This window comes from Podarcis pityusensis (genome assembly GCF_964106645.2).
Source record: "Podarcis pityusensis genome assembly, chromosome: 1".
In the NCBI taxonomy this organism is placed as follows: domain Eukaryota; kingdom Metazoa; phylum Chordata; class Lepidosauria; order Squamata; family Lacertidae; genus Podarcis; species Podarcis pityusensis.
Genome location: NC_138028.1, coordinates 83,104,218 through 83,128,001, shown reverse-complemented (window position 1 = coordinate 83,128,001; position 23,784 = coordinate 83,104,218). Strand labels below are relative to the sequence as shown.

General features: G+C 47.0%; 2 protein-coding genes across 2 annotated transcripts; one reads left to right on the top strand and one right to left on the bottom strand.

Moving 5' to 3' along the window:
• The first annotated feature begins 387 nt into the window (after window positions 1–387).
• On the top strand, window positions 388–17,965 carry SMTNL1 (smoothelin like 1). The gene is made up of 9 exons (XM_080994953.1): window positions 388–541; window positions 6,793–7,252; window positions 8,511–8,646; window positions 9,656–9,710; window positions 10,569–10,739; window positions 12,573–12,675; window positions 14,412–14,563; window positions 16,010–16,217; window positions 17,559–17,965. The coding sequence occupies exons 2-8, from the start codon at window positions 6,857–6,859 to the stop codon at window positions 16,152–16,154; spliced, it is 1,158 nt and encodes a 385-aa protein (XP_080851079.1). The 5' UTR covers window positions 388–541; window positions 6,793–6,856; the 3' UTR covers window positions 16,155–16,217; window positions 17,559–17,965.
• Window positions 17,966–19,914: 1,949 nt separating this feature from the next.
• Window positions 19,915–23,327, bottom strand: UBE2L6 (ubiquitin conjugating enzyme E2 L6). Its single transcript, XM_080995873.1, has 4 exons — window positions 23,023–23,327; window positions 20,889–20,984; window positions 20,383–20,569; window positions 19,915–20,224 (listed from the first exon to the last, which is right to left on the bottom strand). Exons 1-4 carry the CDS (start codon window positions 23,050–23,052, stop codon window positions 20,070–20,072), a joined length of 468 nt encoding a protein of 155 aa, XP_080851999.1. The 5' UTR covers window positions 23,053–23,327; the 3' UTR covers window positions 19,915–20,069.
• Window positions 23,328–23,784: the final 457 nt, after the last annotated feature.

The following is a 23,784-nucleotide window of genomic DNA, read 5'->3' as shown; positions in this document are numbered from 1 at the left end:
ATCTGAGTGGTCTCTGAATCCCTCTCTTCCGCCTTTCATCTAAATGCCTCATGCTTCATAAAGAGTAGCCCTGTTGCTAAGAGCTCCAGGACTTTTGCCACTAATGAAATACATCTCATTCCCAATGTACCTCTACGTGGGCAATGCCTCAAGGCATCGGGTCTCTAGCGGACATTTTGCCTGACAGCACTCTCCCCTATAGGGGAGAAAAATGTTTCCTGTGGTTCTCTTCACCAAGACCGGAGTTGCTCAGAGGCTGCTGGGAGAACTGATTTCTCTTCACCTTGCCCTGGCTCCCTCTGCCCCTTCTGAGAAGTGGGAGCTGTGATTGAAAGAGGCACCTGTTGGCCTCCTGATAAAAATAGGAGCATCCAGTTACCCATCACAGTAGGGAGGGTGGGTGTATCAACAGAGTAGTAAACAATGAGAAAAGGCACAGCATGCACAGTGGAGGGGGGAAGAGAGGCTGAGAGGAGGCCAGGAGGAGGAAGCAGGAGAAGGAGAGAGCAAGGGAGAGACTGAGCAGAAGACCAGCCGCTTGGTAGGTGCAACCTCATTTCCAAAGCCCCCTCTTTTCCCCGCAGCCCACTGTAGGGGTTCAGTACTCGAAAAGAACTGTTTGTGTGCATGGGTCTAGATAAGTGTTCATTCTGCCAACATGCCGGGATGGCCAAATGGTGGCTCTGGAGTCATATTCAGGTCCCAAGTACAGCTCCTGGACACTCAAGAGAGAAAGATAGAGGTGGAAGGAAAGTCCGCCCTGTGCATTGTTCTCCTGTTCATTCAGGGCCCAAGGAGCAGAAACAGCCACAAAAAGTGAGGCAAAGTAGGGCTACAGATGAGGCTGTGTGGGACTACTTAGCATCTCTGCAATATGGGCCCTTCTTCAGGTGTGGAAGGGGCCTTTTCAGCGGTGACTCCCTCACTGGAATAGACTCCCAAAAAGAGGCTTACCTGGTGTCTATGCTGATTCTATTTGGTTGCCAAAGACCTTTCTATGTCCGTAGGCTTTTTAATATAACCTATTTTTACCTCTACTTCTTTATTTATTTAACGTCTACGCCACCTGCTTCTTCCAAGGAGCTCAAGGTGGTGTACATGGTTCTCCCCACACTCCATTTCACCCTCACAACAACCCTGGGAGGCAGGTTAGGTTAAGAGATGGTGACTGGCTGAGTGGCGGTTTGAACCCTGGTCTCCCAGTTCACAGTCCCACAATCTGAACATTACGACACTTCTACAGATTGCTTTTATGATGCTCTTTTAAACCCTGTTGTCTTCAGTGCTTTGTCTTAAATTGGGAGTCAATGAAAGACTGGGTAGGTTTCCCTAAATTATGAATATTAGAGTTGTCTCATATTTTATGGGCAAAGGTTCTGTTTCTTCACCTTCTGAATTTTTGCCTGTCACAGTTGAAAGTGGTTTCTGGTGGAAAGATGCAGTGATGTGCAATACTGTACCTGCTGAATTTCTGGCTGTTGCACAGTGGGTTCAAGCAGGGGTAGCCAATATGGGGCCTGTCAGTCATTGTTGCTCCCCCCAACTCCCATCATCCTTGACCATTGGCAGTGTTGGCTGAGGCTGGGGGGAGCTGGCTCTCAGGAGAGGGCTTTTGGTGAGTGGCTCTGGTTTAAACATATTGGCCACAGTGCCCTAAACCATTATTTGATTCCAAATGCACATATGCTGGCAAGCCAAGAAAATTCCATTATCATTATTTGTATGTATTGGGAAGTAAGGTACTTGGAGACAGCCTGCTTCCAGACAGAGGCTTAATTTGCAAACGAGACACTGAGATACTGCAAATGGGATATTGGCAACAGAGCTGGGGTTTCGGGTTATTGGGTTTTTATTTATTTATTTACCAGCTTTTCCCTGGGAGAGGTAACTTCAGATGAAATGGGAGATATAGGCTGGCGTTTTAATGGCAACAAACTGGCTGCTAAGACCTTGTATGCGTGAAGAACAGTGATCCCACAATAAACCCTGTTTGGAAACACCCTCCCACTGTATTCAATGGGGCTTACCCTCAGGAAAGTGCGTATAATTCAGCCTTCATGATCTGCCTCCAACTATCTGGTAGTACAAGGAGCTGAGTTTGAATAAATCTCAATGGGCCAACTAGTTTTCTTATGCCTCCAATAATCCATTTCAAAATCTTGGAAGACGTACAATCACCCACCACCTTTGTGCACCTATATTCTCAGGGGAAAGATGAGCACAGATGCCAAAGCTCCTTGGGCTCGATCTGGTTATGAACATAAGAAGAGCCCTGGTGGATCAGGCCCATGGCCCAACTAGTCCAGCATCCTGTCCTCACAGTGGCCAACCAGATGCCTGTGGGGAGCCTACAAGCAGGATATAAGCATAACAGCACTGTCCCGTCCCCCCCGCCATGGTTTCCAGCCACTGGTACCCAGAATGATGCTGCCTATGATTGCAGAGGCAGACCGTGAATGAGGCAAAACCAAAGAGGCTTCCTTTTATGGCCAATGGCCAAAGGCCACGTCAAACTTTGCTCCCTTGCTTCCTGAGCATCCAGGGCAGTCTGTGAATTGGGGAATGCCTGTTGCTCAGTGGTAGGTCAAATGTATTATGTGTGAAAAGTCCCAGGTTTAACTCCCAGAATCTCCTGGTTAGGCTGTCCAGGCGAAAAAGAGGGAATTCAGCAGGTACAGTTACAGAAATTTCCTCTTTCACACTACTATTCCCCTGGCTTCTTTTTCATCTAGTCACTCGACTCCAGGAAGAGCTGGAAAAGACCTCTATCTAAAACCTTGGAAGACCATTGGTTTGACTGGTGTAAGGGATCTTCCTTTATTTCTAATGAGCAGTTTAATTTGATGGAAGGAGTTTTAGGAGGGTCTCTGTGAAGACTGGTTTATTTTCAGCTTTACAGATTGGGAAAACAGCTGAGGCAAAATTCAAGGCAAAATTGATGCAGAGCCCCATAATTCCTGAGCTCACCCCATTATCCATTAGTCAGCTCAAACAACAGCTAACAATTCTATTTCCTTCAATTCTAGGAAAACCTTCGTATGCATTGTGACTGGTCAGCCATACTAGTTTGAAGGGTTCCTTTCTTCAGTGAACCCAAAGTTGCTCCCATCACTCAGTCATGCCACCACTGAGCACCCCTGAGCGGAAAAGAATGCTTGTATAGTATTCGCAGCCGGTCTAGTTCAGCAGATTTCCATGTCTGAAGAACACCAAACAATTTCAGACAAAGCAAGGGTAGAAAGTGGCCATCACTGTCTATTGTGTGATGCCCATAGTTTTAACAATGAACTGTGGGAAGATGTACTTTCTTTGTCTATCCTGAATCTCACAACATCCAGGTGCTAGTGTTATGAGAGAGAAAAACGTTTCTCTGTCCACTTTCTTGCACTGTGCATAATTTTGCACACCTCTATCATGTTACTCGCCTTTTCTGTATGCCCCAAAGCCCCAAATGTTGTCAGCTTTCTTCATGGAGGAGTTGTTCCATCCCCTTAGGTGTTTTGCTGGGATCCTGCACAAGGTCCCAGGTTCAATCCCTGGCATCACCTGGCAGCACTGGCAGATCCCAGTCTGAAATCCCGAAGAGTCACTTACAGTCAGTGTCAACAACACTAAGCTAGGTTGGCCAATGGTCTGATTCAGAATGAGGCAGCTTCCTAAGCTGCCATAGTGTGAGAATTTAGGGTGCCAATGAATTGTGTAGGTGCCTGTGGGAAATCTAAGAATGGAATAGCAACCGGTGGGTGAGGATAAGATTGAGGGACATTTGTAGGGACATGAGATCACAGCAGGGGCTGACCAGGAAGGGCTGGAGGGGTGCAGGCGATTGCTTCTGCATAACTGCTCAGATGTCTTGATACTGAAGCTGCCAATACAGCTTTATTGGGTAAATTGCACAGTCTTAGCTGGCAGCAGAGCTGCCTTTCCCCTCTAGTCCTCGTTTCCTGTATAAGAGCTTCCTTCTCTGAAGGTGTCAGAAGGCTTTCTAGAGTCTCTCTCTGCATAGGGCTCTGACAGGCCTTACTGTGCTAACAGCACTGCAGAAGCGTTAAGAACTGGGGTCGGTGTTCAAACCCTTTAAGCGTGGGCTGCACTGACAACGAAGCAGCGTTAATGACAAGAGTGTTTATTTGAGGAGTGATGAAAACAAATTGTCAGTAAGCTGAAGTCTGGGGTGAATGTGATTCAACCCAGCAATCTAAATGCATTCCCAGCCACCTAAGGTAATTCCATCCATACTCACACACACACTTAATGTCAATATTCCCACTCATACCCCAACTGCCATTTAGTGCTCCCTTCAGCTCCCTGCTCCCTTACCTTAACATCCATTACTTCAGTCGACCCCCCCCCTCCCCTCCCCTCCAAACACAAACCCCAAACATGGTTCCTTAACGGCACTGTAAGATGGCACAAGAGCTACAGAAGAGGGATAAGAATGTGTGGCCTCCTTAACTGAAAGAGCTCTTTCATTTTCAATGCAATCCTACAAGCGAATAGTGCTTAGTGATATAATGGTGTTGGACTAAGAGCTGGAGACCAGGGTTCAAATCCCCACTCGGCTGTGAAGCTCCCTGGGTGACCTTGGGCCAGTCACTCATTCAATCACAGCCATGCCTACTTCACAGGGTTGTTGCGAGGATAAAATGGGGAGGGGTATATGGACCACCTTGAGCTTCCTGGAGGAGAGATGGGATATGAATGTAATGAATACATAATCCCAAGTCCCACAGAGTTCAATGGGACTTATTCCTGGGTAAGAACATGTAGGATCATTGCCTTAGGAAGACTGAGCAGCTCTTTGCTCAGATGTTCTGGGCATCCTGACCTCTTGACTGTATCTGAAAATGTCAGAGGGTTATTTTTAGCAGGTGACAGCGCAGTTCACCTGCCCCTTCTCCCTATAATTGCCTCTTGCACGTTACATCCCTGAATCACTGGCTGCTCCTGGCGTTTGTCAGCAGGTTTTATTTAAAGATGATTTACTAAGTGACAAGGAAGGAGTGGGTAGGGGCTTACCCCTGCCTCCTCGCCTTAAAGGATCTATGAAGTTCTGCTTCAGATAGGTGGCTGCTGTTTTGCAGGGCTGACCAAAGTGTGAGGTGGCTACTTGAGGCAGCTGATTTGGGTTGTTATTATGAATGGACAGCACATTTTTAGTTACTTAATTTATTGTAATATATTTTCTGCCTGGGAGGGGTGCTCAGAGGATTTGCTGCCCCACATGCTCAACAACAATAATAATAATAATAATAATTTATTATTTATACCCCACCCATCTGGCTGAGTTTCCCCAGCCACTCAAAATAACTCATCCAGCTTTTAAGACTATTATGTACCTCGACTTGAGAAGAGGGCTCACCATTTGCTGCTCCACCTTGGGCAGCAACACGTATTGGCCCAGTCCTGGTGCAAGGCTTGCCAGGGATTCTCGTGACTAATTTAGCCTTCTGCGTAGCTCTGCCTGTCTCCGTAGAAAGAAGCTGGATTAGGACACATGTTGGGCAGGATCTACGCCAAGCCATACTTTTGAGCCCACCGGATTCCTGAACTACTGTATAAGCTAGGCTGCTTCCTTTACTTAGACACAGGTTGATTCACATCAATGCAGTGCACCCTTCACTGGAATTTGTGAAGCAAGGAGCTTATCCAGACGCTATTCTAAAACACCCAAGTATCCTATATTACCTTCTGGCTGAAAATTATTGTCTACCACATTGTGGGGATGGCGCAGTCACATCATTTCCTTGAGCGACAGAGACATTTAAAGCAGCACCATGCGTGAAACAAGAATCTATGTTCACTGCCTCGAGTGTAATTACCTTCTCACATAGTTATATCACACACAGCAAGACCCCTGGCCTGGCTGGGCTCCTGCTGTGTAGCTTAATATTTCCATAGCTCTTAAAGACTATTTATAACATACACCCAGCAGAGGGCATCCCTTTTACTCTCCCCCCCCCCCCGCCCCTCGTGTACTGCTGGTGGAATTCTTGGTGAAACTTGAGAAGGAAGTATTTGTATTCCAAAAGGTGTAGTATAGCAGGGATGGGGGAATCCGTAGCTTTCCAGGTATTTGCTGGACTACAACTCCCATCATTCCTAGCCATTTGCTGTGCTGGCTAGGGCTGATGGGAATTGGAGTCCCATAGCAACTGGAGGGCTGCCCCTCTTCTATGGGCCACCTCACACATGTATGCTAAGGTTACCAGATTTTTTTCAATGAGTCCTGGGACACTTTTCAGTTTCAATGGATTTTGTATGGGGACTGATTTGTAAATTTGGGGACTGTCCCCAGGGACGTCTGGTAACTTTAATGTATGCTGATCACAGGATCACTGCCACAGACACGGATGACTTGCATGTGTGACTAGGCCACCATAGATAGATTTGTCACAATGCCTCAAAAATCCAGTGCTTTTCAATGGAGTGGTTCATGCAACTGCCGGTTATCAAGTGAAGAGAAGTCAAGTGTTAACTATGTACCTGGGGGATTGTGAAGGGCAGATCCTTGCTATGCATTTAAAGCATATTCAACACACATTTAAAGTGCATGACTCCCGCCCGCCCCCCAAGAATCCTGGGACCTGTAGAGAACTACCATTCCCAGCACCTTTAACAAACTACAGTTCCCAGGATTCTTTGGGGGAAGTTGTGCACTTTAAATGTGCTCCGGATATGCGTGAAATGTATACCGTGTGCCTGCCCTAATAGTTGCAACAGTTGGTATCAAAGAGACATATTTTAGCCCTCTGATTTTCACGTTTTGTCCCTTGCCCTGTGAATTTCCAGAACTGGAGCTGGAAGAGGCCACCAGCTTCATCGTCCACTGAAGCAGCCAGAGGAACTTGACACCATGGAGGCCGAAGGCACTAAGGAGCAGCAGGACGAGAGCCAGCAAATCAATGGACTGGAGCACCAGAGCGAGTCAGGAAGTGCTCAGGTTGAGGTTCATGGAGAGAGTGAGGCTGGGAAAACAGAGGCTGCTGCTGGGAAGGAGACCAAGGATGACAATGAGCCTGCAGGAACGGCTTTGGGGGCCGAGGAGATGCTGGGATCTGAGACCAAAGAGAAAGCAGAGGAAGCCGGAGAAACCAACCAGGCAGCCTCTGAGGATAGAGTGGCTGTGGGTGTATCTGGAGCAGAGCCCAAGGAAGCTGCTGAGGTTTCTGGAACACCAGAAGAACGGCAGGAAGAGAAAGGAGCAAAAGCTGATGCCTTGGAGAGAAACACCAGCACTTCCAGCACAGAGGTGGGAACAGAGTGTGTTTCACTCCCTTTCTTGTGCATCTCATTCCCCTGGCTGACTTGTCTTGCTCTCTTTTAGCTTATATGTTAGTTTCTTTCCTTTATAGCAGATGTTCCAGATGTTTTGGACTACAACTCCCAACAGCCCCAACCAGCACCCCGATTCTGTGTAGGTCTATTGCACCTCTTTGTCTTTAAGTTCCGTGAGACCTTTTGCATTTCCATTAACACATTATTCCCAATAGTTAGCTAGTAGCTTTATATGCTGCCTTGAACCCCATATTGGAACTCAAGGTGGTGTCCATGGGATTTCTGGCTGGTCCCCCACCTCAGCAGTGGCCAGACACAAAAGCAAAGCAGGCCATGCAACTGCCAGGGGGCTGGACCAGCCGTCTGAGCCAGAAAGAAAAACAGAAGACGAACGAGACTGATTTTAGGAGGAATTTATGCACGTTCAATTGTGTCAGCCACTCGTTTCTGTCTCCATGCGTAAGTGGCTCCTTTGCAAAGCTAAGGCACCAGGTTTCAAAATAGTTTCTGGGAAACACTGAGGATGCAGGAAAGAACATAGATATGCTCTGGGAATGGTAAACAAAGTGACAGGCAAATGTCTCACCCTACAATTCGTGGAGACTATCCACAGGGCTTGGCTTATTTATAAGGTTTTTGTTCTGTCTTATCGCATATGGCCCCAAGGCAGCTTACAATTGGTTGGTGGTGGTGCGGGGTGATACCTGGTTTTCAGCATTGTAATATATCATCGACTAAACATCACAATATACTGATATATCACAATGTCTGAAATAAAGATGGAACTATGCAGAAGTGAATGGGGTAATGTCCTGGCAACTGCTCCTGCTTAGGAGTCTAAAACCGATATACATTTACTTACTGTTAACATATTGTTACAACTGTTATTTTATAGTACAGAGCAACAGGGGCAACAGGAATCATGAGAGAAGTGACGATCGACTTCTTGATTTTCCTCACATCATGATATTTTTTTACATAGCACGCAGACAATGTGATTCACTGTTTATCGCCATGTCAAATATAATGAAATTATGTCAGATATTATGAAACCATTATCACAGTGTGGACTTCAAACCAATTGGGGACAATGTATTGATACATACACCCAGCCCTAGATGTTGGACTCCAGATTAATGTAGGGTTCACTCCTTATCCCACAAGACAGTGGAGCTTACAATAACGGCACTGAAAATGTGTTTTGGCCTGTCCCTTCTCTCTTATTCATGTAGGGCCGAACTGGCAGCACTTCAGATGAGCCTCTCTCACCAGAACCAGAGGAGGAAGAAGAATTCTGGCCAGAATTCTCTCCAAGTTCTCCTGAAGAGAGCCCACAAAGCCCCACAGAGTTTAAAAATGTGGAGACGGGTAAGGAAAATATGATTCAGCAGTGCACTGAAAATTTAAAGCAGAGGTAGGGAACCTGCAACCTATGGGCCAGTCTTGACCTGCCTGGCTGTTTTCACCAGGCCAAGCCCACCCATTGGCTGACATAACCAGTGACATCAGCCAATGGGCAGGAGGACAGGGTTTAATTCTGCCTAGGTTGTGCTGCCCTATTCCCAGCAGGATCACACAGTCTAGGCAGCAGGATTTAATATTCTCTCATGAGCTGATGAGCAGAGATTAAAACCCTTTCCCTCTTCTTTTAATTGGGCATGGGAGGTGAGCCACAGCTGCCACACCCACTTATTCAAGGTCACAGTTCTCCACTGCTGCCATCCACCTGTTCGAAGCAGCGCTGTTTGAAGCAGCCTCTGTCTCCTTTAAAGGATCAAAAGATACTTAGCAAAGCCACGGAGCGGATTTTGACAGGTGGTCTGCCCTGCCTGCCTGTCAATTATATACTATCACAGTGACATCACAGGATTGACAGATGTGTGGCCCCCACTCAGTTCTCAGATTGGGCCTGCAAGGCTGATCCTGACAAGAATCTGTCCCGTGGAGCCAAAAAAAAAGGTTCCCCATTTAATAGGAAGTACGAAATACACTTGAGATTAAAGCTCTAGGTGGCACTCTTGATTTATTGATTGAAAAGGTACCTTACATGGAATGTGGCAACAGACACAGAATCCTGAGAAACTCAGTTTTATTTTATTTAAAGCATGTTTCTAGCCCTCATCATTCTGAAGGCATAACTGAAAGCAGTAGCTTCACTTCCTACATACGGGGATTTCCTGCATGACTGCATGGGATCCCTCACAGTCTGCAGTCACATTTCACAAGTTGGGAATGGGTGCAAAAGCAATGCCGAGAACAGTGGTGGAGAAGTGTTGGGTGTCTGTGTGTTGTTTCCCCTCTCCTCATGCCATTTCTCACACCATTTCAACACAAGTGTGATTTTTTTAAAGGTATAACTTTCTGTAATTCCATCTAGGAAGCACTCCTTCAGGCCCAACTGCCCCTGAAGCTGCCCCGGGGAACAGCACCAGGTGAGACAGAGTCTCTGAGAGCAACCCTGGCCTAGTAGGGCTGTGTTGTGTGACCCCTTGCTACCACGGGGCAACGTACACAGAAAGCACAGCTCAGCAATGATGGTGATGACAAAGATTCTGAACAATAGCTGTTGCCTCATGGAGGAGTGCTGCTAGGTACTTAACGGGCTTCAGGCAGTCACAGGCCCACAACACACAAATGCAACACAACACATGAAATGCATAGTGTGCCTCTGGGCATATTAAGATGCCAGGTTGCTGAGGTCTCACCAGCACTGCATTTTGCAATGCACCCAGACACCTCGTAAGCAAAGATAGATATATGGTTGGGGAAAGGGGCAAGAGATTTGGGGTGTGAGGGGAGAAGAGCACCACCACAGCCCTGTGTCTTGGACCTGGGCACTGGGACTTCAAACATTGTCTCGCAAAGAGCGCCAGGTTGAGATTTTAAGGCAGCAAAAATTATACTGAGCAATGATGGGGAACTTGCAGACCTCCAGATGTTGTACTTCCTTCAGCCCTGACCATTGGCCATGCTGGCTGGGGCTGATGGGGGTCCAACCACATCTGGAGCACCCTAGGTCTCCCGCTCTTGCCATGGAGGACCACTACCATTATAATATTTCCCCCTTCCCTCAGAGTGGCACTCGTCAGGACTGATGGGGATGCTTTTCCATGAGTGGTGAGGGGAAGGGCCTTCTCCTGGCCGCCATCTTGGCCTCTCCTCCTCCTACTCCTATTTTGAGAAGTTCTGGACTGAGAGGTGATCACAGGTCTACCTACTGCCATGCCCTCATCCAATACCACTCAGCCTTCTTGGGTTTGCTTGTTTGTTTACTTGCTTTTGGTTCTCAGCACTGAAGCAGTCCCAAAGGGGGATGAAAAGCAACTGCCAGCTGCTGAGGGAGCAGCCGCTGCCCAGGAGGAGAAGAAGAAGAGACCCACTTTTGACAGAAGAGAGATGACAAGGCCTCGTATGCCACCCAGAGCTCAGTCCCGCAAGGCCATCATGGATAAGTTTGGAGGGTAAGCCTGGGACTGCACCACTGGGTGCCTCCATTGCAATCCTTCACTGATTTTCTCTTTCTCTCTCTTTCTTCATTGCCCCACAGCCTTTGTACTTCCTGCGTAGTGCATGCATGCTTCCTTCTGCCACAACTCCTAGATAGTGCAATGCATTTTAGGAGCAGACACAAAGCCTAAACCCACAAATGTTGACTAGGTTCAAGGGAACTTGCTCTCAGTTAAGGTACACAGGGGGCCAGCTTCAGTTGTTTTACACTTTTCATCAAACAGTACCACATTATATTATTTTATAATCTCTCTGTTTTTAAATGTTCATTTACCACCTGTCACGTAAACATTTCCAGGAGGAGCACAAGAATAAAAGCCGTGCAATAATTAAAATCAATAGCCAAAATATTTAAAATCATTAACGGCAAGCTAAAAAAAGAGGCCCAAACTATAGCATGTTCTTTATTCTGGTGCACGGATAGAGAAGGCAGCTTTAAAAGATAGCTTTGTAAGAGATTGCAAAATAGATTGTTCCATGTTAAAGAGAAAGAGCAGGGCCAGCATCACCACCTGTCCTTCTCAGGTAACTACCGGGGTTCTCAGCATTCTGGCGCTGCTGTATGCTGTCCTGAACCACCCTCAGTTTTTGATTCCTTGCCTCTGCCCCAACTGGCAGGATCTAGGCACCCTCTTCATTTCACACAGTGTCCCCACATCCAAGCATTGCTCTAGGGCATTGTAAGAAGACCTAGACACGCAGCACTGCTTGGAGTGCTGCCACCACAACCAGCTAAGCCTGCCAAAGGCAAGCGCACCAACTCCTAGGGGCCGAAGCAGTGTGTGTGTGTGTGTGTGTATGAATGATTTTTATTAATTTTTCATTAAGAATACTCCAGTTGATACAATGCCATATCTTGCCACATCATAATACAAATAATAAAGCCATTCCAGTTTATATATTTTAAAAAGACTTCCCATGTTCTGGCCAGTCAGAGAAAGTATTTGTTTCTTGTTCCTGCTTTTTCTGGGGCTGAAGCAGTTTTCGGCCCCTCAATGTTCTGTTCTGTTTTGTTTTGTTTTTTGAGGTGGCTGGGCCCCCTCAACGTTCAGAGGGTGTTCAGCTGTATTGCTGGCTCCTTGACACACCATGTGGCATTGGGACATCGCATTAGGCCCCCTCAATCGTCTTGAGAAGATGGCGCCTCTGGCCAGGGGACACAGAGAGAGGAGAGGGCCCTCATCATCAAACCTACAACTGGCCTCGATAGAGAGGTTTCTCTTGGGCAGATCAGTGAATAGATAAATATCTAAGCAATCAACTAGAGAAAAGGAACCTTATTATTGTGTGGACAACATTCCAGGTGCCACGTTCCAGGGGTAAATGGGGCTGGAGGGAATAGTGGGTAGAGCAAAGGATTGAGCTCTTGTAGGCTACATTTCAACAGCAAAGAAGCCAGCAGGTTCTGTACATGCACATCCCTCTCCAGCCAGGTAAACAAGAGGCATTATCAGAGGTCAAGGGCTCATTCCAGCCAGGCAAAAGCTGTCAAGTAAGGTGTGCAGCAGGGATGGTGAGGGGTGTAGTCAGGGGTGTCCCCAAGAGCTAGACAAAGGCCTGCATTCATCCATCTAGCCTGAGGTTACTCATCTCAAGTATAGGAATTCATCCTAAAGAGGCAGATCTGTGCCCCCAATGCTGTCTAGTAGAGAAGAATGAGGAAATGTAAATCAAATCAGTTAAATTCTATATAGTCGGTGGATTCCTGAGAAGCATGTCTTTATTCTGGCTCTAGTCACTCATTATCTTCTCTCTCTTTTGGTCATTTCCCTACTTCCCTCCCAAAGGGCTGCAACCGGTCCTGCCCCCAATATCAAGAAGACGGGAGGTGCCAACACAGTGAAGACTATGTTGCTGGAGTGGTGCCGGGCGAAGACCCGTGGCTATGAGGTAATGAGTCTGTATAAACTGTGAAACTCAATGCCTCCTTAAGTGGTCCTTCAGCTCATGACCCCACTGTTCCCCAGGGATGCAGTAGGCACCCTCATTTCCCTTGTGAGGATGGTGTTGGTCATGCAACTTGTGTGTGTGATCAGCTGTTCTATGACAATAAGATGATTTCTTGTGAAATATGAGTGTATTCTTTTCCTGGTACAGAGGAATGTTCCCTGTTCTTATTAGATAGCATCAGCATCAGTGTGTGATCAGTACTGTGTGATCTCCACAGTCGGTCCCAACAGGTTGTCAAAGGTGGCTGTCTCTCTCATTTTGTGTTAGGCCATGCCCCCCCATGCCAGTCATTTTATGACTAGCACCCACAGCACTCTCAAAATTTGAAATGCGCCCATTGATCCAAAAGGCTGGTGATCCCTGCAATGCATGTTGGAATGCCTTGACATAAAATTACTGACCATAGAGGCTTGTCTGAAGTGTTGCTGAGAAACTGCAGATCCAGCCAAGTCATGTGGCATTTTTAAAGACTAACAAATGTCTTATGGCATAAGCTTTTATGAACTGCTACATTGCTGCCCCGATAAATTCCTTAAAGATGCCCAAAGACTCTATTTTGTGTTTGCTGCAACAGACTCACATGGCAACCTCACTGGAAATTGAGAAAATGTCCATGAAAAATGAAGCACTTGGAACGTTCTAGAAGGGCTATATAACTGCTTCCATTTCCCTACACTTCAGATTGTGGTGGGTTATAAATAGGCACAACGTAACCTCAGGTTTATGTTAATACTCTGTGCTTATCACCCTCAGATACATTTTGTAATTCCTCAAAATAGTAGCACTATTTGTCTCACTCTCTCTCACACAAATACACACCCCAGAACAGTGCAATCTTGCCAAGAACAAACTGTTGGAGAAAATGTACCTATAAACCAAACCTGAGATTCTCCCTACACAGAGGTGCCAGCCACAATGACAAATTTGTGGGATTTCCACCCACAGGTTGTTGGTTTTTTTAAAAAAAAGAATCAAAGCAAATAGTAATGCATCTTTCAAGTTCCATTTGGTCACTTCTGAACTTCTGTTTCAAAGCAGTAATTGCAATATTCCCACAACTGATTATCAAGGAGCAAAAGCAGTCTGAGCTGCTGTTTGGATTTAAAAGGGCTTTGGTAGACGCTAACAATTGTGCAAGTCTTTTTCCTGACTTTAGACACTTGCTAAGCAGGCAAGTAATTTTGTTTATTACAGATTCAGCAGTCGTTCCTTCTACACATTTGTATTTTAACTGTGGTGAAAACCTGCCTTTCCCAACCATTTCAGTATTATACATGGTAATGCCATGACCACAGCTATACCAGACATCTTCAGCGCAAACAGATACGTATTCATGAGTCTCAAAGCAGAAAGAGGCAGTGTGGTTCAGTGCTAGAATGTTGGTTTGGATGTTTCCATTCCCACTCAGTCTTGATGCTCATTTGGTGCCTAACCTACATCACGGGGTTGTTATAAAGATTTTTTTTAAATAAGAACTCCATTCACATGACCCTGAAACGATTGGAAGTAAGGAGGGACATAAATGGGATGGACGAATAAGCAAACTACTGCAGATATGCTGCTAATCATAATTAACACCTCTTGCAGCTGCTGGGGTGCAGGGCGTAGAGATTGAATGTAAACCCAAGGAGAGAAGACAGGTGGGCCCTGTTTATGTTTCTCTTTCTCATCCCCAGCACGTGGACATCCAGAATTTCTCCTCCAGCTGGAGCAGTGGCATGGCCTTCTGCGCTCTCATCCACAAATTCTTCCCGGATGCTTTTGACTACGCTGCACTTGAGCCAGCAAACCGCAAAGAGAACTTCACTCTGGCCTTCTCCACTGCAGAGTAAGCACCTTCCCAGACCCCAGGACCCCACAACCATAGGGCAGGTTGGGCTGGGTGGAAGAGCCAGGCCACACTTCCACATACCCACATCCTGGTGATTGTGGGTGCATTGCTGTTTGCTGCAGTGAACATGTAAACAAATTTATACTGTACCTGTTTCAAATTAATAATAATAATAATAATTCCCCCAGCCACTCTGAGCAGCTCCCAACAGAATAAAAAATCAAATATTAAAAATTTCCCTAAATATGGCTGAATTCAGATGTCTTCTAAAAGTCAGATAGTTGTTTATTTCCTTGACATCTGATGGGAGGGTGTTCCACAGGGCGGGTGCCACTACCAAGAAGGACCTCTGCCTGGTACATGTAACAACATTTAGGCCTTATCTACACTTACCTCTCCCCCCCCCCTGCTCTTTCCAGGCACAGGCGCACACTTTAAAGCTCTGTGTCCTTGCAAAAGCCCGCTCTTTAAAGCTGAAGCGCAACAAACAGCAATTTGTGTTTTCCACAGATTGTTGTTTGCTTGGATTCAGATTTAAAGAACTAGTTTTCACTGGGAAAATGCCAAAGCAAAAAACGGGGGGGGGGGGCACTCAGACTCAGACACGGAGCTTTAAAGAGTGGACTTGTCTCTGGAAACTGCAGAGGAAAAGTTATGTGTGCATAACAGCAATCCAAAGCACAGCTAAACCATTTCAAACAACCGAGCAACAAAAAACAACAAAGCAATAGTTGTACATTTCAGCACAGGTTAATATCAGAGTGCAACAACAACACTTGGGCAAATAAACTTTGCACCAAAGAAATACCAACACGGGGGACGACGACAGGGTGCTATACCCAAGGAAGCCATTTCTCCTGTCTCTTGACCTCTGTAAGCAGGGTGAGCTGGAGAAGGGCCTCGGAAGGCGATCTCTGCATGCAAATAGGCTTGTTTGGGAGTAGGACAGCTTTTCCCATGCCATGCCAGCCATAGGGAGCTGTAGTCCAAAACCTCTGGTCTCTTTACACCTTCCACATGTGCCTGAGGAACATGGCGTAAACAAAGCCAGAGTCAAAAAGCACTAATAGGGATGTCTCGCCATCTGTACCCTAGCATGTAATGTATTATATGGGCAATGGTTTCTTCGTGAGTGGGGAACCTGCTGCCATCCAGGTGTTGCTGGGTTCCCAGTACCAGCAGCCCCAGCCAGCACAGCCAAGGATGTTGGGAGTTGGAATTCAGCACCCAAAGCACTGCACGTTACACACACCCACCCACCCACCCGCGCTTTAGATCACAGTTCTCTTTGATCCTGTGCCAACTTTCCAAAGTCAAAGGGATGGGGCGGCTTCACTGTTTTTTGGTTTAAGAGCGTTATGTTCAAGAGATTCCCTGTAGCATCTGTGAAGGTGAAAAAGGTGCCAAGCTAAATCTGGATGCTCTTTGCCATCCTCTTCCCAGGGAGCTTGCTGACTGTCCCCAGCTTCTGGATGTGGCCGACATGGTACGCATGAGTGTCCCTGACAACAAATGCATCTACACCTACGTCCAGGAGCTTTATCGCAGCCTGGTGCAGAAAGGGCTTGTGAAGACCAAGAAGAAATGAGAACGGAAGGCAGGCTTGCGTTTGAGGCTTACTGGAAGCTGGAGGGAAGGTTTGGCAGAACAGGTGAGAAGGGCTCCATGGAGGACCTCTTCACTAAGTGAGAGCGTAATATAATGGCCAGTAGGGGACGCGGGTGGTGCTGGGGTCTAAACCACCGAGCCTCTTGGGCTTGCCGATCAGAAGGTCGGCGGTTCAAATCCCCTTGACGGGGTGAGCTCCCATTGCTCTGTCCCAGCTCCTGCCAACCAAGCAGTTCGAAAGCATGCCAGTGCAAGTAGATAAACAGGTACCACTGCAGCAGGAAGGTAAATGGCATTTCCGTGTGCTCTGGCTTCTGTCATGGTGTTCTGTTGCACCAGAAGCATTTTAGTCGTGCTGCCCACATGAGAAGGAAAGCTGTCTGTGGACAAATGCCGGCTCCCTCTGCCTGAAAGCGAGATGAGTGCTGCACCCCATAGTCGCCTTTGACTGGACTTAACCATCCGGGGTCCTTTACCTTTTTTATATATATAATGGCTAGTAGAAATGGGGGACAGGACACTGGCTCAGTCATTATCACATTTCTGGAAGGAAGCAACCTTATTTTAACATTAATACCATGCCTTACAGAGCGGTAAGTTATAAAAAGCTCAAGAAGGATGTCAAAGACAGAGCCATGGTTTAAATCAGGGCTGCCAAACAGAATTATCTTATCGAGTCCTGTGACTTCCCCAGTGAGGTCTTTGGCCTCCCTACCTCATGCTACACAATTTGCTGAACCACCTCTAGAGTTTGGAAATGATGTGTATCGTAGAGCCAAAGGGATCACCCACCAATTGCATGTCTCAAATTAGCCCCACACCCCATTAGCAGGAAAGGTATCAAAGCATATGACATCTGCAGCCAAGGGTGTCATGTTGGTTGGTGGTATTTAGTCAGTAGAAAGGGATATTTGGATGACAGGGGCATTAAAGGTGGCAGGACTGGGTGATGATGGATAGCTGTTTTGGCTGAGAGGGCTGGTGGCAGGTGTTTTGGCATGCAAGAAGCTTTTGGAGGTTTGGCAGTGGCTAGTGGGAAGAGGGGCTAAAGTGGGAGGTTATGAGCTGAAAGTGGGTGCCCAGCATAGGAGTGTGAAGTGACAATTGTAGGCAGCACTGGTGACAGGATAGTGGCAGGCAACATGTGGAAGCAAGGGACATTGCTAACCATAATCCTACTACTGGTCTCCTCCTCCAACCCAACCAGGGCAAACAAACCAGTGGGGTTTTTGGTGCAGATTATGGGTGTGGTCCATCTGTATCTTATTTGCAGGTAAGATGCCCCCCCCAACCCTTTTGGATTCTCCTCCTCTGCACTGGAAATTACAGCTTCCCTTAGGCTAAAGTGGGCTCAGATTCAGGATTTTCTTCTTTTGCTTTTCAGAGAGAAGGCGACATGGGATGTCCCCTGGTCTCTATTCTGCCATTTCTTGTGCACTGCACTGGATCAAACCAAAGTGGCTTTTGCTCTAGCATTTAAGTCTGCTATACACAGACTTTCTGCCTGTGTGCTTTTGAGATGTGTGGGGAAAGGGATCGTTAACTCTGTCCTGTAGGTGCTTCTAGTCACCTCCAGCAATCTGGCCTCCAAGGAACCAAAAGCCTCTGTCATAAACGGGCATGGTGTGGAACAAGGAAGTCTCTCCAGAAAATTACCACTGCCCATTTCACGTACTATTCTCTTGGCTGCAAATGCTGGCAAGTCCTCTTCCAACCCGTGCTGTGCTTCTCTTTAACCTCACTCACTTCTCCTTACTGAGCATCATTAAAGCACAACTGTTTGAAGTCCAAGGCAACTAGGCAGTGTCTGTGATTCCCGCCCACCCCAAAGCAAACTACACTTCAAGTCCCATCCATCAATGGTGAGGTTACCAAGGAGATAGTATGAACAGCTCTCCTTGAAGATATTAAGCACAAGGCACACTAGAGCTGCGCAGCGTACAGGGAAAACACAACCTCATCCGATGCCTGCTTACTAGGAAGGAAGCCCCACAGTATTCAGTTACTCCCAGACAGATGCTTCAGTCCCAAGCACAAAAGTCCCTGTGCAACTTGGAGTAGGCATGGCTAAGATCAGGCTGTTAGGATAACACACTAGGAAGAAGTTTAGCAAACAAGCTGCCATGAGAGACTGTGACCAGGGAGGAATATGGCCAGATAACCCCAACAGCAAGAGGTCCAGCAGAGTGAGAATGAGAAAGACCAGCTGCCACAACAGAAGGAGGAAGAACATTTTTTATTAGAAAATGCATTTACTCACATATATCTGTGCAAGGCATTCCCATTTCCTAGGGTGTAGGATTCCACTGAAGCAAGAACTTGCCTCTAAATATGTTCTGCTTAGAACAGAACAGTATAATTGATTTAAAAATAAAATAAAATCTAACTTCAGATTTTTGGCAACATAGGCCAATTGTTTGCCAGCTCCACATGTATGCCCTGCTCTACTCGGAAGAGCCTTCCAGCTCACTTATCACATCATTACTTACCTACTGTATTTCAAAACCTCCAAGCTATGTTAGGGTGCTTCTAGGCAGTGGAGCGTTGCCCATTAGGGAGAATGGGGCATTGCCCCACCAACTTCAGTCTGCCCTCAACCAGCCTCCCACCTGCCTACCTTCTTACAACCAGTCCAGGGAGTGCTCCTAGCAGCCAGCTTCCCCCTTCTCAGACTCAATGTTGCCCTTGTAGGACTCAGCAGGAAGAAGGATGTAGTCAAAACTAAAATGAGCTGCCTTCGCCTATCAAAGGCTCTGGCTCCACTTACTGCTCCCTCTGCCTTCTGTCCCAAGAGTCCCAGTGGCCACTGGCCATCTCTGCTTCCAGTTCCAGATAAGGACAATTAGCAGCACTCAGTCCTCACTGCTGTGTTTTAAGGTGGAAGTGGAGCAGCTGTTCAGAGAGTGTTAGAAATCTGGAAACAGAGGCAGTCCCCACCCCCTTTCCTCAACCCCAAATGTTGCAGGTAGGGGGAGATTTTCATTCCCTTTCATCACTGAACTCATGATTACGATGTTTTCTCCCCTCCCTCCAATTTGGGGTCAGAGAGAGACAAGAAATACGTGCAAGGCAGTTCTATTTGGAAAGGGAAGAATTAAAATGCCAAGTTGATTTCTGAGATCCAAACCATCAAGAAGGAAGTGGTTACAGCACAGACTGTACAGCCCTTCACCAGCCTGCAATAGAGCAGAACACCTGCATAACAGGTCGTCTGAGGAAATTGTAGAGCTGCTCCATCGTTGTTGTTTTTAAAAAAGGTTGATTTATTTTATTTTTTAAAAAATATTTTATTAAGGATTTTCTTGTTTTACAAAAAAGGTTGATTTATTTATTTTTTTTAGCTTGGAGAAGGAGGCAGGGAAGGAAGATGAACAGGGAAAACATGGGAGGAGGACGTTTTGATTACAAATGGCATGTACATGTCCTGTAAAAAAATGGATGACAAAGTGTACTATGGTAAATGCCCAATGAGAAAGCTGCCTTGGACAAACTAAAGAAAGTCATTTGTGCCTCTTCCCAGGAATGTTTAGAGCAGGGGGCGGTGTTAAAGTGAAAAGCAAAACTGTAAGAAAGCAAGAAAGGTCATCCAAACCCCAGCAAATGCAAGGCGAAAGCACAACATTTCACTTCTAAGAGCAACATTTCACTTCCAAGAGCAGAGTCCAAAGCAAAGTCTCTCCTCCCCCGGGCTGAAGTCTCCTCCCCCTCAGATGCAGAATTAGTGTCATGAGCCAGAGCAATGCAGGATCCCACCGTGTACATTCCTTTATTGAGAATGCAATGGTGGGGACAGCTTCTGTGGTCCCACTTGCATTTCATCCCACTGGGACTGTGCCTATGTGGAAGGTTCCCCAGCCAGCCAGTGAGGCAGGCAGTGGTTCAGGAGGGCAGCAGGTCACTCGCATGGCCGCTTCTCACTGAATTTGCTGGTCTGCTCTTCAGCTTTGGACAAAAAGCGCTTGTGGTCCTGGATAAACTCCTCGGCCAAGTCAGCGCGCAATGGGTGGTCTGGGTCAGGTTTATTCACCAGCACTATCAGTTCCTCAATCACTGTGGGTCAGAAAAAGGTAGGAGGGTCAGAAAAGAGCATAACGTATGTAATAACTTCAAGGAGAGAGAGCGCAGCAGAATGGACAGATGAGCCATGGCCATCCAACAGCCAGTTGGCTCTCCCTGTGCACTGACACACACAGCTTTCTTGGCCCTACCTTGGTCTGCCTTGGTGAAAGGTCTCCAGTTATCGTTGCTGACAATCGGCAAGCACACCTGGCCCTTCTCATCCACGTTGGGGTGGTAGATCGGAGTCTTGAAAGTGACCTTGGGAGGCTTGAGGGGGTACTCACTTGGAAAGCTGATCTCAATCCGGAAGGCGCCTTTGTTGTACGGGGGGTCATCCTGAGCACAAGGACAGGAAAAGGCAGTAGTCACCTCACAGTGCAAATGGTGCTTCCCTGTATGTGGGCTGTGGGGATCTAAAAAAATAAAAGCCCAGATTCCAGCAGACCCTTTCTGCCACCTCAAGGCGAATGGAAAATCTGGACCCTCCTCTGTAAAATAAAATGATACGGTGCTGCCTTTTAACGATGCCCAAATACCTTGCCTGAGGCAGTCACTTCACCCTACCCCAAAGGCCAAGTTCATCTCTCTATGAGCCATTGGTGTTGCCTTTGAGGCTATTCAGGCCCAGCCATTTCCTTGCCTTCCCTAAACTCACCGGCACTAGAAGTCCCTTCCACAGCAGGACATTGTTCACATCTACTTCAACATCCCGAAGGCAGCGGAACCCGGACTTCTTAATTCCATCCAGCTCCTGAAAAAGCAAAAAAGATGGTTCCAGGCCTAGCGGTGACAATTGCCCAGCAAAGCATGGCCATCCTGTTGGACCAGGGGATCTCAAACCTTTCACCTCCAGCAAGGACCACTTGCCTGAAAATTACTGAGGCCCACCAGCCACAAAAGGGAGGCAGAGTTTAGCATAATCCACTGGCATTTACTGACATCATTTTCTACAAATCCATCTTTGTAAATTACTCCATTCCTTCCTCGTCTTTTTACTTATAGCAAGGAGCACCAGAGCTCGGCTTTCCTCAAGCTAAGTACAGACATTTACTCATAAGGTATTCTGACAGCCTCCCACTTCTAGGAAGAATTTGCTGATCCAGAGGCACTAAGTGGAGACAACTTTTTCTTTTATATTTTTCATATCCCATCCTCATGTGTCTCAAAGTATTTTTCCCCTCTCCGATCCTCTGCCACCAATTTCTTTCATCTCTCCTTCCTGGGCAAACCATGGTTTGTGACATCTCAATGCTGCCAATGTCTGCATACTGAACACCTTCTACTAATATAGCCTTGCCATACCATGGAGGACTTGGCAGCAAGAACAAGTGAGACCCTCACTCTCCATTTCCACATGTCAAGTTTCCCAAATGCTTGACACAGGATCTGTGTTTGTGTCATTTACCTCCTGTAAATCAGTTATATCCACCACCTTTATTTTTGTCTCTCTTCCCCTCACTCAAACAAGTCACAAGCTGCCTTCAAAAAAGATAGCAAAATATTAATCTTGGGTATCAGTACATTTCTAAAAGTGAGAAAGATCTTTCCTGATTTGGTCCCAGCTGGCCTGCCCTCTCTTCCTTGCCTCTAAGTTTCAATTCATTGACAGAAACTTCCTCAAGAAGTTGAGATCATAACAGCAGGCATATCTCCTTTCTCAAACTTTATGGCTTTTCTCATCCACAGGACAACTGACATGCTGCCAACAGCATTATATTTTTGCGCAATTTCCTTGCTCTTTCCAAGCTTAACAGTAACAGAAACTGAAAGCTATTTTTCATTGCAACTGAATTGGCAGCTACACAGCCTCCCTCCTTCAGACATTTCCCCTTCAAACCAGTATTTCAGCTTCAGTCTGTTTGAAAATTGTAGTCAACATTCCCCCTGCTAAAATAATAATAATAATAGCAGTGGCGTAGCATGGGTTGTCAGCACCCGGGGCAAGGCAAGTAATTTGCTCACCCTAACCCGTGGATTTGCGCCCCCTAACCCTAACCCCCAGATGTTGCGGCCGGTGCGGCCGGCCCCCCCCCCTGCACCCCCCACGCTACGCCACTGAATAATAGTAATAGTAATACTAATCACCATCATCCTGGGAACAACAGTTTAGTCTTCAGATACACAATTCCCAGCACCTTCACTAAAGGTACCAAATTGTAAGTAGTTTTTGACATATGCTTATCTGTTCCACAATGAATTCAGAACTGCCCCTTAATAGGGAATGTTATCCAAGAAAGTTGTACTTAAGGGTTTGCTGTCTGTTGCCCACCTCACCATTTATTTATTTTTTAGAAGTCTCTCTAAACTTGGATTTTGATTGTTGTAAAAGTGAGAGATGGGCAAGTTGCACCCCCCTCCCAAAAGCACCCATGCATTTCTATATGTTCAAGTATGCATATCCCCACCTTGCCCACCCCGGTGAGGGCTTCCGCGCTCTGGGCAACTGCGCGGCAGGCAGGCGTTCGAGAGGCAGGCCTTGGCTCAGCCTAGCGGTGCCGCGACGAGAAACGCTTCGCCCGTCATCTGGCCAGCTGTGGAGGGTCCATGAAACCTTCCCCGGCAGAAAAGAGGCGACCCGATCCTAAGACGGGAACCGTGGCTGGATCGAAGCGCCCCCTTACAATAAAGCGGCGGCAAGACTAGGGCAAGTGTCCCTCCCTCCCCTCGAAGATCCCACCTTCACAAGCCCGCCTGGCCCGCCTCTCAGCCCTTCCTAAGCAGCGGGTCTCCAGAGGCCGCGAAAGAGCAGCTGCGCGGGACCGAGAAGGTCGGGGATCTGCCACGCCTACCTTCGCCACTCGGCGGGGCGCCGCCGCCATCTTCGCTTGAAGCGCCTTCCGAGGCTCCTGCTGCTGCTGCTGCTACTTCTCGGTGCGCCGGGTGGTTGGCTGCAAGTTGCGCTATTGCTCCGCCTCGGAGAGAGAGCCGCGAGATGCGAGGAGAGGGTTTTCCTTTCGGAAGAGCGGGCAAAAGCTCTCTCCGGGTTAGGATCTAGATTTCCCCGCCGCATGCATGAGCAGCACCGATTCCAAAATAAACTCCCGTCAGCTAATCGGAATCACTTCCTAAAGTGAACCATAGACATTATTTGCATCATGTACGACATGCACACACTGGATGCAAAAAAACGCAACAACAACCTGTTGCATAAAAGGTTGTTTTCTTTTTTTATATTTCAGATTACCATCAGACTTGGGGGTTGCTACTTTCCAGGGGCAAAGAGGGAAACTGGAGCTTTCAAGGTGCCCCTCCGTTCTCAGATCCCCTCCTCCCAGACACTCAGCATTCTGTGCCACTGTCCTTAGTCCTCATTGGGGTGTTTTAGGGTTTTTTCCTCTTTGGGTTTTTTCCTTCGTTTCTCTTAAAAATAGTTCGTACTTCTGCAAATCTTGGGGCTCCTCCAAGCCTGCTAGTACTTCCCTCTTGTGCATGGATGGTGACGTTGTGTGGCTGTCTATAATACAAGGGTGCCATCTCTCAGAGTTTTATCCCCAATCAAACGGCTTGCGGCTTAAAGAAATAAAATAAAACCCCAACCCGTAGAACATCCC